The 19,411-nt window shown below is 36.9% G+C and overlaps 1 protein-coding gene across 2 annotated transcripts; it reads right to left on the bottom strand.

The window, feature by feature from the left end:
• Positions 1–1,781: 1,781 nt before the first annotated feature.
• Positions 1,782–15,514, bottom strand: mrpl3 (mitochondrial ribosomal protein L3). Of its 2 annotated transcripts, none has more exons than XM_082185802.1 (10): positions 15,292–15,514; positions 14,792–14,970; positions 14,316–14,407; positions 9,632–9,730; positions 8,800–8,899; positions 8,021–8,081; positions 4,998–5,109; positions 2,891–2,968; positions 2,642–2,719; positions 1,782–2,168 (listed from the first exon to the last, which is right to left on the bottom strand). In XM_082185802.1, the coding sequence occupies exons 1-10, from the start codon at positions 15,384–15,386 to the stop codon at positions 2,025–2,027; spliced, it is 1,038 nt and encodes a 345-aa protein (XP_082041928.1). In that variant the 5' UTR covers positions 15,387–15,514; the 3' UTR covers positions 1,782–2,024. The 2 variants fall into 2 exon arrangements, with proteins under 2 accessions (XP_082041928.1, XP_082041927.1); XM_082185801.1 differs by having other exon boundaries at positions 14,792–14,973; positions 15,292–15,512.
• Between the last annotated feature and the right edge of the window lie 3,897 nt (positions 15,515–19,411).

Raw genomic sequence — 19,411 nt, 5'->3', positions numbered from 1 at the left:
AAGGGAAGTTAGGCAGAAATTAAGATTTGGTTTTAAAATGTAATGCACAGTGCAGACGGTAATGACAGTGTCTTCAAATTGTAGTGCAAACAGGCGAACATTTCTGACTGAATAATACATGAACACAATATGCGACAGCTCTGTTATTATGCATGAGGGTCGCAGCTTGTTATCTTTAAGAAAGCACATCTGTTGCCCTGAGACATTCCAGGGCTAATGACTTTGAAATGGTTAAAATCTTGTTGCAATTATGGTAAATTGGCAGCTGGTTTCCACCATTTTTTATTTACCAGTACAGTAACAACACAGTGGCCATGTTTCACATTACAGTGAAGTCAAAGCATGAAGTAATGTTTGTCACTGTATATTTTATAGTTTATAAAAGGCCTATATTGGATAATAATAATATATGCACCCTAGTAATTGTATTGTACATATAGTCTCATTTCAAGTAAGCTGTGGCTCTTTTTGGAATGTGGTCCAATTTATCTGGAATTAATTTATATTTAAAAGGCAATCCATGTAATTTAATAAGAAATTAGGTCAAATTCATCTCAATGCAAACTTTTAATTCATGCATTGTTGTTAACATGCTACACAAACACTTTAAAATAAAGGACAAAAAGAAAAAAAAAGAAATATATTTGGTAAATATATACTATCAGTCAAAATATGATCAGAAATACAGATATACAGATAATATTATTAAGATATTATCTAAATTAACGTATCAATGTTTTCTATTTTGAGGGTTTAAAATTTGTTTTGTTCCTGTGATGGCAAAGCTGAATTTTCCTAAGCAAATCATTCTAATATGCTGATTTGGTGCTCAATATCTATCTATAGTAATTTTACTTAGTTAACCAATTATCAGGTTATTACTGTAGAATTTTTTTCTTTTTTCCATTAAAATAAAAATTCCGTTCAAATAACATGTTTAAAAGGTTGTAAGGTGGAGTACCTTTTTGTTTTGTTTGCTGTACTTCCAGAAAATGCCCACTAGCTGTATCCCTTACTATGCTGGTGTGTCTTTAGAAAAAGACAAATATGGGAGAAGAAAACATACATATAAAGTGTTTATGTGACCTTTCTACAATGCTGTATACAGCTGTGTAACAAACAAGTGTTTGAGGGCTTTGGACTAATGTAGCCACTCCATCCACACACACTCGTTCCCTTCATCAGTCAGTGAGCTTTAACTCATGCAACATTAATGCCTTGATTTATTCCCCTCACTTAGAGAGAGAGGGAGAAATGTCAACCATTGTCAGCATCTATTCATCCTTCCGTCTGCGCCGCCTCCTCCCGCTCTCTTTTCTAATGCACAGAGGTCAGCACAGTGTGTCCCATCAGGGTATCCTTACAGAGTTTTGCTGTCAGTTTGATGTATTTGCAACTTTATGTCCATTAAGCAGATTGTCAAATAAGTCCAGAAATGCTGACAACTCTTACATACGCAGTCACAAAAATAAACAACTTATAATAATGAGGTTAAGTAATCAATAAAAGGTTTAGCTGATTTAATTACAGGTGAGCTTCTGAAAAACTATCATATTAGGGGAGTAGATATATCACATTTATCAAATGTTTTGAACTCACACAAATTGAAATAAGATGAAGATGCATGTGTGCATGCAGTTTAGTTTAATCTTAAGTTTAGTTTAAGTATTAATGTTGAGTATCTTCTACTTTTCCAGAGATTGTCAAATGTATAACTTTTTGTATTTGTTTAATTCAGTTTTTTAATGCTACAACATATGAAAATACAAGAAATGCAGAGATTTTATCAAACAGGTTTTATTGTTTTAATACACAACTGCGCTTGACACTTTAACATGATCCAGTTGTAACACAGAAGTATGAATTTACTCTCTTATGTTTGTACTTGACAAAATCTCGTCTTTAAAAGTCTTTGAGCTCAGCAAGGCTGAATCCACTAGAGATGAAAGACTCTGATTCAAGGGTCACGTCATGCCAGTGTCCTTTAAACCAGCGTAAGCAAGAAGACTTGTGGGATCACAACCTCATTCAGGCATGGGCTCCCCAAACTGGAACATGTCCTCATCGTAGAGGTCTTCAGGGAGCTCTTCGTCTCCATCAGCAAAGAACGTGGGGAACGGCGGGCTCTTATTCTTCTCAAACCGAGTGGGCAGAACCGTGTCTCTAACCTGATCGAGTGAACGCAAGCACAACGTTTAGACAACTGGGCAAGAACATTGCCTCAAGATTATAATGCCGTTTTTACTACACTCGACTAATTACTATGTCATCATTTGCTGAACAAGTCGCACTTTGAGATAGTTTAACTTTCGGTTGAGTGTGTATGCAAGCAAACTCTACGAGACAAAATGCTGACTACATATGATCGATTCACTGATGCACTTTGCACACACGAACGCCTCTGCATTGATATGGATAAATGATTCAGCACGAGTGTGTATTAGCATGCCAAGGTCAGTGCTAGTGTTGGCATGGACAGTACAGTACACAAATCTTTTTAGCTAAATGCTGCTGAAAGTGAAGAAGCAGAGAAGATAAAAGCAAAGATGGAGAAGGTCCTTCACGAAAAGATATTCTACCTGAGGACAAGTACTTGTTACTTGGCATACTTGGGAGTTTGAGTATGTGTGAGGCGTTTTACCTTAACAATACAGTTGCGGTGACCCGGTACGGAACCGTTGACGTAGAGGACGTTATACTTGGTGTTCACCCTCCATATCTGCCAGAGAAAAGACCTTAGTGAAACTACAAACACTCACACACAATTTTTCACTGTGACACCGGGTGACTTTACATTAGATGCCTCCTAAGCACAATATATTATGATAAAATTGTGTGTGCTATATCTAAAAGATATAAAAAGGCATTTTGTGCATTCTCATCGATGTACCTTCAATCCATGAACAGTGTCATATATGTTTCCCATCCTGCCTGGCATCTTCTTTCCTTTGAAAACCTTTGCTGGATCCTGATGGAGAGGAGACAAGTCACTTAACTCATCCATTAACCATTCAAAGAGCACACTGAGGTCACGCTAAACACTCTAGAGACCATACAGGTGAGTTACGGCTAGCTGAAATGACTGATATGAAACCTTTGAGAAAGTGCTTCAATATCTGAAATTTTTTAAGAGGGATATATTGTGTTCCTGATAAAAAAAATTCAATCAGTTCCTAGTATCTCTGTGACAAAGTTTCCAATCAGGATTGAACGGCAGCTTCCTTTGCAACAGATCCACCCTAGATATTAACATCCAAGATCAACAGAAAAAAAAATTGTGCATATTGAAAAATGCATTATGGAAATGTAAGCAGATACTGATTATCCATAATTACATATGCAGTATTTTGAAAGCAATATATAGGCCAATATTAGACATAGATCTACATTTTGACTGCTTTTTTAAAAATCTATACTTATTACTCTATAACTGTTATAGGCCTATTACACGATAACTCCTCTCTTGAAGTCCCCCTGTAGTCAATATTTATAAGATTATATATATATATATATATGAGAGAGAGAGAGAGAGAGAGAGAAAGAGAGAGATAAATAGATAGATATAGATATCCAAAGCTTAGTTTTAAGTGCTAAAATTATTGACTACAGGGAGACTTCAAGATAGGAAACAGTTATTTTGATTTTTTTTATATATATATATATATATTTTTTTAAAAACAACTGTTTCCTATCTTGAAGTCTCCCTGTAGTCAATCATTTTAGCACTTAAAACTAATCTTTGTTCACCAAAATGGCATATTTAAATGTTTTTTTCCTATTAAAATAAATTTTTCATGCCTAAAAATGTATTTAATGTAACTCTAAACCCTTGCTTCATTTTAGTACACGCTGATCTATGATTATGCAAATTGGCCCCCGCCTCCGCTCACTAACACCAGCTCAGAATACCTGATCCACTAGTTCAACTTTAGTGCTACTTTAGTAAGCTCTACGCAATAGCAAGTGGAAATACTGGCTTAATTCAGCCATACATGGTTGAACCAGAAACTGATTCAGAAGAAGAGGAAGAGTGAATGGTAATGTGTTTTAAGTACTGCTCTCTACATCGGACACATAATGGTAATTAATATGATTAGCCTTTTGGCTTAACTGTTATCAAACAGCTGAAAATGTGTTGCTAATGTTACAAAAACCATGTCATACATGACAGTCAGACAGCTGCCTTCTAAAAATCAGCATTATAAACGCTTTGAACAACTTAGAAGAACGTCAGTGGAGAAAGGCATAAAGTTAATCATAACATCGTAATATACATCATAAATATTGCTAAATGTACCGATTTTTCATATCAAAAGGAAAATATACTGGGATAACCTAGCTTCTTTTGAGACCCCCCTGCTTCGCACTCTCAGCATAGTTAATGCTTTGCTAAATACCACCCTGCACGTTGACGGGATTGGTTACAACATGTGTGCGTCGTAGAGAACAGGGGCGATTTCAAACTTCTAATTTCAAAGACTCTCTTTGGTAAACTGCAGTTTTAAGGAGCAAATACTCAACAATGGTGTCGACTTATGAATTTTCACATGGTTTGTCTTAAAGCATATTAAAAACACCACATAGACATATAAACAACATTAAAAACATGATTTTCACCACGGGGGTCTTAAAAATATTTTAAAATGTAGTTTATTCCTGTGTTGCAAAGCTGGCTTAAAGTTTCAGCATCATTACTCTAGTCTTCAGTGTCACATGATCATTCAGAAATCATTCCAATATGCTGATGCCACAAAAATATTAATATGTAATGCTTAATATTTTTGTGGATACTTTTTTTGAGGATTCTTTGATGAATAGAAAAGTTCAAAAGTTTTTTGTAACAATGTAAACATTGTTACTATCACTTTTGCTCAATTTAATGCATACTTGCCGAATAAAAGTAATTTCTTTAAAAAAATATCTTACTGACCCCAAACTTTTGAATGGTAGTTATTAGCATGAAGTTACACTACAAGTTCAGAAATAAAAACACTCACCCCTCCCGGCCCCAGAGCGCCTGGCCTCCTGTGCGTTTTAGTTTGTCCATGGGAAGCTGGCTGACCTTTGAACCCCCAACGCTTCATTACTCCCTGAAAACCCTTGCCAATTCTACAATTAAAAAGATCAACAGTGTAATGCCGTAAAGATGTAAAAATAACGTTCAGTTATTATATGCTGTGTAACAACATAAGAGATATGTGGATGGAGCTGCAGGTAGGCAGGATCTCAGGTGTAATATAGGGCTGACACAACTCAAATGCTATGATTAATCAAGAGTTCTTTGAAGCAAGGCTCTCTTCAAAAAAGGTGATGGGTGTAATTACTTTCAATGTCAAAATACTTCATTCTTTTCCAGCTTAATATGTAGAAACAAACAGAAGTTCTTTGTGTTTTTACGTGTTAATTATGTAACCACCCTATTTTGCTAAAAATCCATCCACTCCGTTCCCCCTTAAATCAGAAAAAGTCTCTCAAAATGAGCTGTTCAGGAATGCTAAGCATTGTGACATCACAATATAACAGGCCCTGGCCACGACTGGCGATGGAATCGGCCCTATTAGCTTAGCCATGTTTATGTCCTCGGTACAGCATTTAACAGCAGCATTCAAGTAATTGATTCCTATTAAAGCTACTAAAGTTTTTCAATTAAAAGCAGTGAGTGATTTAAGAGCAGTGAGTGATTTTCTGTTTTTCTTTTGTTGTTTGATTCACATTAACAGCAGGTACTGTACATTCAGCGGCAGCCACTTTATACACAGATCTAATATAGACATGCGATTTCTTTCCCAGCTGTTTACGTTCACAGACATAACCAACTGTGTTTATGTGAACTGTGTATATTTGACAGTTTAAGCGCAATAAGATGCGAAAGAGAACTTTGTTTAGTGCTCACACTACACGCGGTGTGACAGCTGGCTTTATATGCGCACGCTTCAGATGTGTGTGCTCAGAAAACCACATACCTGAAGTTTATCCTGATTTTCTTTAAAACGCCAGCAAATAAATAACTTTCATGATGACAAAGAACTGCAATGTCACGTGAGCGTAACGGCAATACAGATGATAAAAAACAAACTTGTTTTGTTAGTTGATGCCCTTTACGATCTGTAAAGGCTTCGCCTCTTCTGGAAAGCGGGGTGGGGAGCAGCAGCTCATTTGCATTTAAAGATACACACGAAAACAGCATTTTTTTTTTTGCTTCCACCCAAAAAGGGGCAATTACAGCATGGTATAATAAATTATCTGTGGGGTAATTTGAACAAACTTCACAGGCACTCTCTGGGGACATTTTTATTATTATAATTTTTTTATGGGGACCTAATAGGTCCCCTTTAAAATGCACAATTGCACATATTGTAAAGTATTTTTGAGTATGATTTTTTTTCTATTATTCAGATTACTGTGAATTCCCAAGGATAGTAGTTACTGCTGTTTTATCAATGACCTACAGGCTGGAGAAAGTCTCTCTGTGGTTTCTCAAAGGCCTTTCTCACAGATATAATCAAGTGTTCAAGTGTAAATCTGTGTAGAAAGGAAATCTCTGGCTGATTTACTGCAGAAAGAGCTGAAGTGACTCTCAGCCGAGCCGACCCTGGCACTCGCTCCCTGAGATTCACACACTCATTGTTTGATGAGAAGATGAAGCTCTTCAAATTAGATGGATAGAGGAAGGGAGGGGGTAAAAGGGAAAGAGAGAGAGAGAGAGAGAGAGAGAGAGAGAGAGATCAGGCCATTTGGAACAGTAGGATGCACGCTTCTACAGACTAAAATATCAGTCAATCTTAAAGATTTGTCACGGTTTGAAAAACGCATCTCCCTTTCATATCATTTAAGTCAGAGTGTAAAAACAGTTCTGCCGCAAAACTTGAATTAAAAATTAATCTAAGAATGAGGGGACAATATATGGGGACCTATTTTAACGATCTAAGCGCATGGCGCAAGTGCACTTAGGGTGTGTCCGAATCCACTTTTGCTAGTTTAACGACGGGAAAAATGGTCGGTGCACCTGGCGCATGGTCTAAAAGGGTTGTCCCTATTCTCTTAATGAGTAATAGGTGTGTTTTGGGCGTAACGTGCAAAAAAACAATCAGAGTGTAATTTCCCATTCCCTTTAAAAGCCCGTTGCACTTGCACCATGGCGGATTCGCTATTTACATGGCGGAAAGACTGAACGCGCCTTCAGAGAGCAAACGGATTAGCTCGTGCACGAGGTTAAAGCGTGCAAGCAGACCATCTACTAGAACAAGCCGGATTCCACCATATCTTTATGTACACAATAACAATATTTTACATAGTAATCCTTTTATTTTTAATAATTGGCATGTCTGTGTGCTGCTGCGCATCCCTGTATGTGTAATAAGCAGACTGTATGTGCATTGTGGACCCACCTATAGGCGCACATTACTCACATTACACATAACGCGCTCTTTAAATAACAAAAAAAAATTGCGCCATTGACTTTAGACCAGGTTTTTGTTGGTCAATGGCGCAGTCCATTTCAGTTGCCTCAAAATAGCAACATGCCAACAATGCGCCTGAACACACCTCGTTTTCAGACCAGCTTCATTCCAACAAACAATTGGGGCAAACAAATGGGCGCAAATGATAACTGTGTCGGGCTGAAACTAGCAAAAAACACTTGCGGAACGCCTGGCGCCGCATTGTGCCGGGCGTATGATAGGGCCCATGGTGTTGGTTTAATCATCAATGAAACATCATGCATGTTAGTACAACTAAATGGAAATTCAAAAAAATAATGGCAGAAATATTTCTCATCTTCCACTGGTTGAGCAGACAGAGAGTCCTACCCCAAACTCACACCACTGGTTGAGCCAATGTTACAATGCTGGGCTGGTCAAACAAACAGTAATTTTTTGATCGAGCCACATTATTTAAAGGTCAGATGAATCTACAAATGGATTATTTATAGTTTTATAGTCTCTACAAATTAAGCTGGAATATATGAGAAAATGACATCACAACTTAAAAGGTGCTCTGTGCGCGTTTATATTTGACTCACGTTTTCGCTGTGACGTCCACATATTGTCCTGGACGGAAGTGAGCTGCATAGAGAGGAGTGCCTAGATAAAACAAAACAAAATACAAAACATAAAAACACGAACACATAATGTCATATGGTTTAAAACGCAAACATCAGAAGGTTTATTCACTCAAACGTGTAATTATACAGCTGAAACAACTTTATTCATTATCCGGCAAAAGTAAAGACTTCTGACAGGTGACTTTAATTCCAGTTCACATGGCTGTGCAGAAGCGTTAAAAAACGACGGCCTGACGAGTTATTTGTTGAGGTAAATTTGTAAAGAAAGACTAAACGCCTGCACACATATATATTCAAATGCGCATACCTATAGACTAAACACGTAATACACATGTGCACGCTGTCAGCGTTTTCACAGGTTCACGTTTTTGAAGTTTGCGCAGAGATCATTTTTTTTTTTTTATGTTTCAAGGCTTGCACCTTGGAACCTATTTCAAGGTTTGCGTTCTCGAGCCACCAGGCACTGTTGTTGTGCAAGTGAGCGGGCCGAAGTGCGTTGAGGGTTTTCTGTACAAATGGTGTCGTGTAAGTCCCCTAAGTTAATAACTAATGATCTTTGCAACGGAAGTGAATCGATCAAAACTAACTTTAGCTGGACAATAACTTTATTCTAGAGCTGCTGTAAAGCCAAAACAATCTCTGTTACTTTAATTTCCTATTATCACTGAAAAGCTGCTTTGAAACAATCTATATTATTAAAAGCGCTATATAAAGAAGGTGACTTGACTTGATTTTACCTGGTTTGATGATGCTGTTGTCTGACACACAAAATGTGGTGAGTTTCTGTTTGGGAGGAACTCCTGCATTCCGGAAAATCTCTAAATATCCCTCTGGCCTCTGAGGGAAAGACAGATTGACTTTCAGTTGCTTCAAGTTATTTACTAACTTACATAATCCTTAAAAAGGAGAAAAGGTGAAGGAAAAGAGAATACATTAAACCTAAACTGCTCTACTGTGTTTTGGGAGATGACTGACTGCAAAGAGACTGAAAGCTCAGACTAAAGGTCAGGACAATTGACAATTACACTTCAAGCAGCACTTGGTGGCAGATGTCAAATATAGACAGATGACACACACTAGCTTACTGACAAAAAATAAAAAAAGGGGACACAGAGCAAAGTTTTTTTTTTCATTACAATCTCCATAGAATTATATTTTAGATGTTTTTTCCCCCTAACATGTGCGCACACACACACACACACACACACACACACACACACACACACACACACACACACACACACACACACACACACACACACACACACACACACACACACACACACACACACACACACACACACACACACACACACACACACACACACACACACACACACACACACAATAAAGGTGACCTCTGTATCTACTACTCAGTAATTTCTCTCCAGGAGCTCTTCAGGTCTTATTATACTTCCTCTCCACAGAAACAGAACAGCTCTAGTCTATTATCATGTTCCACCTCAGAGAGGACGAGGATCGCCAGAAAGGTGAAGAAACAAGAGTTCGTTATTAGTGTGGGGATAAGATCAGTCTTATTGAAAAACGTTAAAGACATTTCTAACTCACGTGAAACGGAGAGACGTTTTTTCCACCCACGATCAGAGCTGCTGTCTTTCCATTATACTCTTCCTTTGATAGATATTTCACCACATGACAGTCCTGCACCTGAAAGAGAGATTTGGGTGTGATAAAAATATAAACAGATTAGTATCAAGGTAAAAGAAAAATCAAGTTTAAAAATTTTATTTGATAGTTAATCTCATAATCAATACAATCAACTTTCAGCTGAATTTTAAGACACGACACAGCATGACTGCCAGAGAAACTTCTGATGAGAGTTTTTGAATGTTAATTAACCATACTATGTAAAGTCTTTTTATGTTTCAAATTATTCGAATTTTTCATTAGATTAGATTTGTTATTAATTCGATTTTTTAAATATATATATATATATATATATATATATATAGTACTGTGCAAAAGTCTTATGCACGTTAGTATTTCACCCACCAAAAAACGGTTAAGCCTGTTATTTAAACCTTTTGCTGCAGTGACAGTAGGAAATATCAGTTTACATTTGCAAACAAGAACTGCAGCAACGACTCTTGAAGAGACCGACCTGCAAAGCTACTTGGAAAAACTATGCGCAAGGGTGGCCAGACCAAATATTGATTTGATTTAGTTAATATATAAGTTAATTCATAAATAAATTCTATTTATGACATTATTTTTGAAAGCATTCTCACTTCACAGCATACTACAGCACTACACAAGTGCCTACAACTTTTCACAGTACTGTAGCTTTGCAACTAGGTTTCTTCAACGTTGCCGCAGTTCTTTTGGATTTAGTCTGTCTCAGTTTCTTCATGTAATCACAGACGGACTCAATGATGGTGAGTTTAGATCTCTGAGTGGAACATATCGGCTTGTGCAGACAAAAATCTCACTGGACTATTACAAATAATGTCAAAAAGGAAGTCTGGAAATGTAAACTGATGTTTTCTATTGGAACACTACAGCAAAGTTTTTTTTACTACTAACATGCCCAAGTCTTCTGCACAGTAATGTTTATATTAAAACACACATGCATACATATTTGACTTACTGTTTTAGGTGAGGAATATGAGGTTAGAATTGTAGCATTATTCCAAATAAATAGATTAAGATCCACAAATAAATGTAAAAAATGTCACAATAATAAATAAAATTCACAAATAGATAAAATGAGATTTGCAAATATATATATTTTTTACAAATGTATTTTGTGTCAAAAACAAAACACATTTGTGAATCGCTTTCTGTGCATTTGTAGATCCCGCACACTTATGTTGATTTTGAAACACTTCTAGCATCAAGACGTGTAGACAAATACACAAATAAGTGGTCTCCACCCACTGTTTACTCAAGCCAATAAGATAATGCCCCATTGCGCTGACCAATCATAGCACGCTCTCGCTACAACCAATCACGTTTGGCTTTACACTCGGTGCAGGAACTGATTCATTTTGCACCACTGAAAGGAACTGTATTCTATGGGTGCTTTGTTCAAACTGAGCTGAAGTGCTATTTGTGTGGTTAAAAGACCCCGTTTCCAAAAGATTATTGGAGTTTAAGGCTTCTTTATATTTCCACCAGAATCAGCGAATCAGGATAAACTCAGGATTATACACAAATTATGATCATTCACAGATCCTGAGCATCATGATCAGTGAAACCCAATCTACACCGTACGCAAGCATCACCGGGTGATGTTACAGTATGAGTCTCGCTGCAGCTGTACTTGAGTTTTGTGAGTGTATAATGTATGTTGTGTGACAGTAATTTCCCCTAATACACAAACTCAAAGTATCAGTATAGTTTTATTGGTTTATAGTTGTATGCCATGTCAGCATCTGTGGCTATCTTCGTGGCAAAAACTGAATAATAAAAATACAAGAGTTACATATACACAATAAAAATAAAAACCAAGCAACACAAACTCACATGTTTATCACGAGGTTGAATAAGTTATTCATTAGTCAGCTACTTATTAATGCTTTTCTGTTCTATCTTGAATAACGTGACGTTCCCATAACAGAGATGTCAAGTGCTGTTTCTCTGGCCTTTTCAAAGGCTCATGAAATATAATACAGTAGCTTGGCTTGATACACATCTTTTTTAAACATCTGATCAAAGTTATTTCAGGGCAAGACCGCAAAAGCAAATTTAGCAAATCGTGATTGGTTGGAGCGAGAGCGGGCAATGATTGGTCAGAGCAATAGGGCCGTTATCGGATTGGCTTAAGTAGACGGTGGGTGGAGTCCACTTATTTGTGGATTTGTCTGCATGTCTTGACGCTAGAAGTGTTTCAAAACCCACAAATGCATGCAGGGATCTACAAATGCACAGGAAACAATGAATACAAATGAATGCCAGGTAGAGTAGTGTTTGTGACATAAAACATATTTACATTTACATTTATTCATTTAGCAGATGCTTTTATCCAAAGCGACTTACAAATAAGAACAATAGAAGCAGTTAAACTAACAATAGGACAACAATATGCAAGTGCTATGACCCTTCCCAGTTTAATCTAACGCAGTACATGTACTTTTATTTATTTATATAAAGATAATAGATATATAATAGAAGATAAAGTGTTAGTATTAATGGATCAAGTGTTGCCGAAAAAGATGCGTCTTCCGCAGTTACTTGAAAATGGTCACGGAGGTCTGAAGTAATGAGTTTAGGTAAAAGGGAGCAGACCCAGTGGTTGTTCTGTAGGCAAACAGTCGCACAATTTTGTGAGGAGAGGAGTGACGTGTGCTCTCTTCGGCTCGTGAAAGACCACTCTAGCTGCAGCATTCTGGATCAGTTGAGGTTTGACAGTGCAAGCTGGAAGACTTGCTAGGAGAGCATTACAATAGTTTGTGAATATTTTTTTGTGTGCAAATCTCATTTTATTAATTTATGAATTTTATACATTTTTGTGAAACACGTTAAAAAAAATTTGGGATATTATTAATCAATTTATTTGTGAATAGATTAATATAAGAAATAAGTGCATTAATTTTACAATAATACAATTTAATTTCTTCCCTTTCACTTAGCAATGCAAATGGCAACTGAGGGAAGACTTTTGTGCGTCTCTGTATAATTGACAGTTCGCTCCGTGCACAATATGGCGACCGTTGACGTTCGACCTTGAGTGTGTGGGCCAGTACTTCCGGTGAAAACTTCCGGTGACAGACAGCGAGAGCGAGAGCGAGAGACAACAGCGACCGAGTTCCATTGCCAGAGATAATTTTTCACAATGAGTGTTTATAGGATTCAAGAGAGGCGACTTGCCTTTCAGAGGGTTACAGCCTCAGCACTTCATTGTTGTGTGCCGTTATGTACCGTTTCGTCACGTTACAACAAAGAAGTCAGCTTTCATGCATTCCCCGTTGACGCTGTGGTACGGGCTGAGTGGATGCAGAAGATCCGGAGGGATGACCTCAGCCCGACCAAATTTTTAAATGCATATCATTTTCAGTGTATTTCACCTGTGCGTTTCTATGCTTTCTATTACTGCATTTATTTTGTGCAAGTGAGAAGAGTAAAGACCATCTGTTTCATAAATCATTATCTGTCTGGTGTTTATAAGCAGCACATATACAGTATTTTACTACGTGTAAAATATTCACAAACTTAGCTATATTAAATAGTTTGTGGTACCTACAGTTAAAAAAGTAAATGTAAAATATGTGATGATAATATTGATCGAGCAATTGATTTAAAGGTGAACTAAGTATCTTTTTTTACCTTAACTGAACAGCTTCGGAGTCATTGGAATGGTTATATTACTTATTTCGGGTTGAATGGTGGTCGTCTCGCACCCCCCTGGTGCCCGTGAGCGGAAAATACGCACTTGCAACTTTGAGCCGGCGGGCCGCCGGCCGCTGCGTCAGGAAGTCTCGCGTGATATCAGGTCTCGAGATGTAAACAATTGCTTTACGGCCAAAAGAAATCTGCTAAAATGCTGTCATTATTGCGCTCCCTCACGCCGTCCGAACCCGAATGAAGAAGACGTTTTAAAGAACGTCCCATCTGCTTTGATGTCGTTGATCTATAGACTCTGGTGTCTGAGAATCAACAACGAGTTTTTACAACAGTGTTGTCAAATATCTATTCCGAAGCTGTGGGGGGAGCTCTAGAGAGAAACCTGCGAGCAAAAAGCGAGAATACAGCGAAGAAGTCCCGAAGCTACTGAGTGCTGCTTTAAGTAAGTGAAAATATATGCGCAGAATTGAGAAAATAGTATTTATGGAGATAAATTGTAGCCTATCACAGGCCAAACGTGTGAATGTGCACGGTGCATTTTATGCAAACAACTCTAATAGTAGTTGTAACTCTATATTTACAGTAGGCATAACTGTCATTGCTTATGCGTATGCAGCATGAGTCAAATACAATCTTCTGTTCGTGAACAGTTGTATTTCATTCATTAATCTGACTATGCATCCGTGCATTTAACTGCCATTGGATAGTGTGATTGTAATCTGGGTCTTAGTAGTATTTTAAGTGATATAATTGATTCTATAAACAACTATAAGAGATCTTTTCGGCTTTCTCCGGCTCCCTGCACCCACACTCGCTGATCGGAAATCCAACATGGCGGCCACGTGCAACTAGCCAATTGTTTCTTTTTTTACATCTTATACATACAAGATCTATAGCAGTGATGTCATCTCCTCCTCTGTAATAAAGTGATGAACTTGATCCTGTTTACCTGTAGCATAGTAACCACATGTCTGTCTCCAGATTTGGTCCACACAGGCATCATTCCGAGTTTGACTGCCACAAGACCGACTCTCCGACTCCCTAAGGAGATGGAGATTACAAATCAATACAACCACAAAAACTGAAGTATCAATCAAGCATCAGTGTAAACAATCCTGCAGGCTGCATCCTCTAGGACCAGAGAGGAAATGACAACCACATAAGACTTCTTATGTTGTGACCCAAGTCAAGTATTTGAGTTTATTGCCATATCAGCATCACGGCTATTACATGGCAGATACATATTTAACATCATAATATCACAAATACAATATAATGAAAACAAACATTTTATAAAATTCAACTTGAAAAAACCCCAAACCAAAATGTACAATTCAATAAAATAATCTTTAAATGTGCTTGTGCTGAAAATAAGTTAAGTTTTTCTGGATCTATAAAAAGTTTGTGCGATGTGACCTGACCCACCTTCCACCCACTCATGTCTGAGCCAGGGTTCATCCTTGAGGGGGTTGAGTTTGTCTGCGGTCAGTTGTTGGTATTCATCTGTAATAATCTTCTTCAGAAATGAAGCATTATCTTCTGTGAGGTGTTCATCCCACCATGTGTTCGTCCGATGCGTCCTTACACAATGAATGACAGGAGTTCTGCTGAGATATAAAAAACAAAAACAGTGGCATGATGGTAACTGTCACGCTTTTTACGTAAATATCACGTTAAAAAGTGATACTACTGACAGTGAGACTACGTAAAATTGTTAAATGTGATCCTACTTACTTTACCAATACACCTAAATAATAAGATTTGCTTTATATGCACACTAATTCAAACTCAAAATTATGGATATCAAATTATTAAACGAGTATATGGTATATGTGAGATTTACACGATCTTGAGTTAGAGATTAACGTTACATTATTTTATGATAACATTCTGTTTTTTTCCCGTTAATAACTGTAATCAAATACCTCTGCAGCGCTGCTCCAGTTCGGCAAACGATTACTGGCGCTCCTCTTAGCAAACCATCAGCAAGACTAATAAATCTACACGTCAACGCTGTCATTTTTATTATTTACAAAATTATCATACAACACACAACAGCTCAAATTATTCAGCCCGATCCCATCACTGTACTCAAAATGACAGTCTCGTGTTTGTCCTGCAGTAGAATGTCATTCCTTCAACTTCCGGTGTTACACGGAAATACGGTCGCTGGTTTCTCCTGCTTCAAAATATTGTTCCTATAAATTATTAGTTCCCTGAGCACTCAGTAGAGTGTTATTTTTTGCTGTTGTTGAAAGCAAAATAATAATTGGGTTTATCATTTACAGGTCTGTTGTAATGTCTTAGTACTTACCAGCCTAAACGTGTTTGTTGGTCTCTCAGTATGATCTGTTGATTTAAAACAATAAAATGTGGTTAATATAGGCTAGATTCTGCAACACCAACCAAACTTCATTATAACATACAATAAAGAAGTAGGCTAATCATGTGATATTATTTTAAATTGTAAGTCAAGTCAAGTCAAGTCAAGTATATTTGTATAGCGCTTTTCACAATACAGATTGTATCAAAGCAGCTTCACAGTATTAAATTAAAATAATTCAACAAGGTTTGTTTCTGGTGGAATTTAGTGATTGATAAAATTTAATTAAATATCCCCAAAATATCCCCAACTGAGCAAGCCAAAGGCAACAGTGGCAAGGAACCGAAAACTCCATCAAGTGACCTAATGGTGTCCTAAAACTCCATCAGGTGCCGTAATGGAGAAAAAAAACCTTGGGAGAACCCAGGCTCAGTCGGGGGCCAGTTCTCCTCTGGCATTTATGAGCTAGAGGCCGGATTGTAGTTTGAACTGTAAGATTAAAAATATTATATGAATGCCTGGCTGAAGAGATGCGACTTTAATCTATTTTTAAACTGGGAGAGCGAGTCTGAGCAACGAATTCAGTATCAGGAAGACTATTCCAGAGTTTTGGAGCTAAATGTGAAAATGCTCTCCCTCCTTTGGTGGTTCTGGATATCCTAGGTATGACCAAAAGCCTTGAATTTAGTGATCTTAAAGAGCGCGATGGATTATAGGGCGATAGAAGATCCGTTAAATAGACTGGAGCTAAGCCGTTTAGGGCTTTATAAGTCAGTAGCAATACCTTGTAATTAATACGGAATTTTATAGGTAACCAATGCAGTGATGATAAAATCGGTGTTATATGATCATATTTTCTTGATCTCGTAAGAACTCTAGCGGCGGCATTTTGGACTAACTGTAGCTTGTTTATTGAGGATGCAGGACAACCAGCTAATAAAGCATTACAGTAATCTAGTCTCGAGGTCATGAATGCATGAACTAACTTTTCTGCATCAGAAACTGATAGCATATTACATAGCTAAAAAAAACTAACAAAAAAAAAAAAACTAAAATAAATTGTTTCTTAAAATGAAAAATATAATTTATTAATCTGCTCACATGAATAAACATTGTTTGACTAAGCAGTTGTTACATCCTAGAAATTGGACCAGATTTCTTAGTGCTTGAACAGTAACTCTGGTTACTATACTGCCATAAAATAAACAAAATTTTTCATTTTACATTTTACAATTGCATTTCCATGCACTCTCAAAACTAATTATTTTTTAAAAATGTTGTCATCATTTACTCACCGTTAAGTTGTTCCAAACCTGTATAAGTATCAGCAGAACTCCTGTAATTTATTGTGTAAGGATGCATCGGACGAACACATGGTGGGATGAACACGTCACAGAAGATAATGCTTCATTTCTGAAGAAGATTATTCAAAATATCTTCTTTTGAGGACAACTTGAGGGTGAGTAAAATGATTACAACATTTTCATTTTTGGACGAACTATCCCTTTAATAGGCCTTTGTAAAATGCATTTGGAGAATCTCATTGTATGTCCTGCACAAGCTTGATCCAAGTTAAACCAGGACTAAATGCATCCTGTCCACTTGCAGTTGGAGCAAGACAACTCTTTTTCTGCTATTTATCCAATGTTATTTGTTTAGTAGTCCTTTTTTTTAGGAGAACTAGTCTAATTTAAAACCTTGCGAACTTCCAATTATAAACTGAGATGGAGAAAAGACCAACCAGCAGCTGGAGGATGTAAAATATTAGGAGGGTGAAGGATTTGAGGAGGACCACATGCTCTCTTCTACCATGGTTCTAGAAACCTCAGCACCGTTGCAGATTAAGCCCTAACCACAACTCAGCTGCTCCTCTGTCCCGCCAGCTGCTGTCCTTCGTGCTGCCAGCTACCTCATCCACCCTGCCAGCTGCTTCTTCCTCTTACCTGCCAGTTGCGTTTTCCTCCGACCTACCATGCGGTTTCCTCATCCACCCTGCTCCCTGCCTAATCCACTCTCACGGCTGATGTTCACAGTACCGCCCGCTGCCACTGATGTTCACATAGGGCTCTGAGGAATATTAAGTATGTACATATTGCAGCAGTAGCAGATGATTCCAGATATCAGGATAAACTGACCACACAAAGATTTTGGATATCTGTAAGCCTATTTTCACTCCTAGAAGTTGTTGAGTTACACAGCCTCAGATGCCTGATGACAAGTCAAGTCAAGCGAGCTTCATTGTCATTCCATTGAGACATACAAAGGGATAAAATGTCATGCCTTACACTTATAGGGCCACAGTGTTACATACTGTATAAACATAATTCACAGACCAGTCTGTTACCTAATAAAACATATGAACTAGGATTGTTTAATCAAATAGAATGCACACTTTCAACGAAATAATATACACATATTGAATACAATAAGACTATAAATACAATGAGTTGTTAATATAAGAAAATATATGATATAATACGTAAATATTTTCAAGTTCAAATCCTAAAAGCAACCAGTTGTTAATTTTTTGTTATATGATATTATTATTATATTATAAATATTATATCATATTATATTATATACATTTTGAATCCTAATATTTGTGAGGTCAAATCATAGGAACAACTAAATTGTTAATATTATTATGTTACGTTACGTTACGTTGCACCGTGTTACATTACGTTGCGTTACATTACATCACGCTGCGTTAAATTACGCTATGTCACGTCACATTATTGTTATGTTCTGTCAAATCAATTATTCACGATTAATCGCATCTAATATAAAAGTTTGTAAATATAAAGTACAATATGTGTGTATATATATAAAATATTATAATGTTTAATATAAAAAAAAAAACATAACACAACAAAACATAACATGTCATTAATCGCATCTAATATAAATGTTAGTGTTAGTGCACACACACACACACACACACACACATATATATATATATATATATATAGACACACACACACACATACATTTAACACTAACATTTATGTTAGATGCGATTAATGACATGTTTTGTTGTGTTATGTTTTTTTAAATATTAAACATTCTAACCAATGCTTTGTGAATTCAAATCCTGGAAAAAATCATTAGTGAATCAAAGAAAAAAAATATGTATGCGAATATTAATCTTAGTAAAAATTCATGTTCATTATCTAATAGATATCTGTCACGTTTTAGGTTTTTGTTTCTTGTTCTTTTCATTGTCATGTTTCTGTGTCTCGTCATGTAATCAAATTCCTGCCATGTGTCTTGTCATTGGTTAATCTTCTGATCATTGTTCACAGGTGTTCCTTGTCTTGTAATTAGTCTGTGTATTTAAGCCCTCATGTTTGCACTGTGTTTTTGTTGAGTTTTTCCAGTTTCCAGTTTCCAGACATTCATCCCGGGTTAGTGACATCACTAACCCTAAAATTTGGATAAACCTGCCCCCGGGAATGTGATTTATAGATTATCGCACATCACATCTTACTACACATCGGCTTCATAAGTTCATCAACTAACCATTCAGAAATGTTTTATTGCATTCTACATTGTCACTTCTTCTTGAGTCTCTCCATCTTTGTCTGACTCTGGTTTGATCATAAAAGGCTAAAAGTTTTTTAAATTTTCAGTGCATGTCTATGTGAGGTAAAAAGACACAAGCTGTAGAAGCTCTGCCCTCTGTGCTGGGAGCAGCAGCTCATTTGCATTTAAAGGGACAGACA

This window comes from Leuciscus leuciscus (assembly GCF_965113295.1).
Source record: "Leuciscus leuciscus genome assembly, chromosome: 12".
Classification (NCBI taxonomy): Eukaryota; Metazoa; Chordata; class Actinopteri; order Cypriniformes; family Leuciscidae; genus Leuciscus; species Leuciscus leuciscus.
The sequence above is the reverse complement of the archived record's forward strand: the minus strand, read 5'-3'. Positions and strand labels throughout refer to the sequence as shown.

Bases quoted from the DNA above. Each gene is read 5' to 3' on its own strand.
- mrpl3 (XM_082185801.1), bottom strand. From the start codon at position 15,386: ATGACAGCGTTGACGTGTAGATTTATTAGTCTTGCTGATGGTTTGCTA. The intron at 8,900-9,631 runs GTGAGTTAGAAA...TCTTTCCCTCAG, and splicing joins AAAACGTCTCTCCGTTTCAC to AGGCCAGAGGGATATTTAGA. The intron at 2,720-2,890 runs GTACATCGATGA...TTTCTCTGGCAG, and splicing joins ACACTGTTCATGGATTGAAG to ATATGGAGGGTGAACACCAA.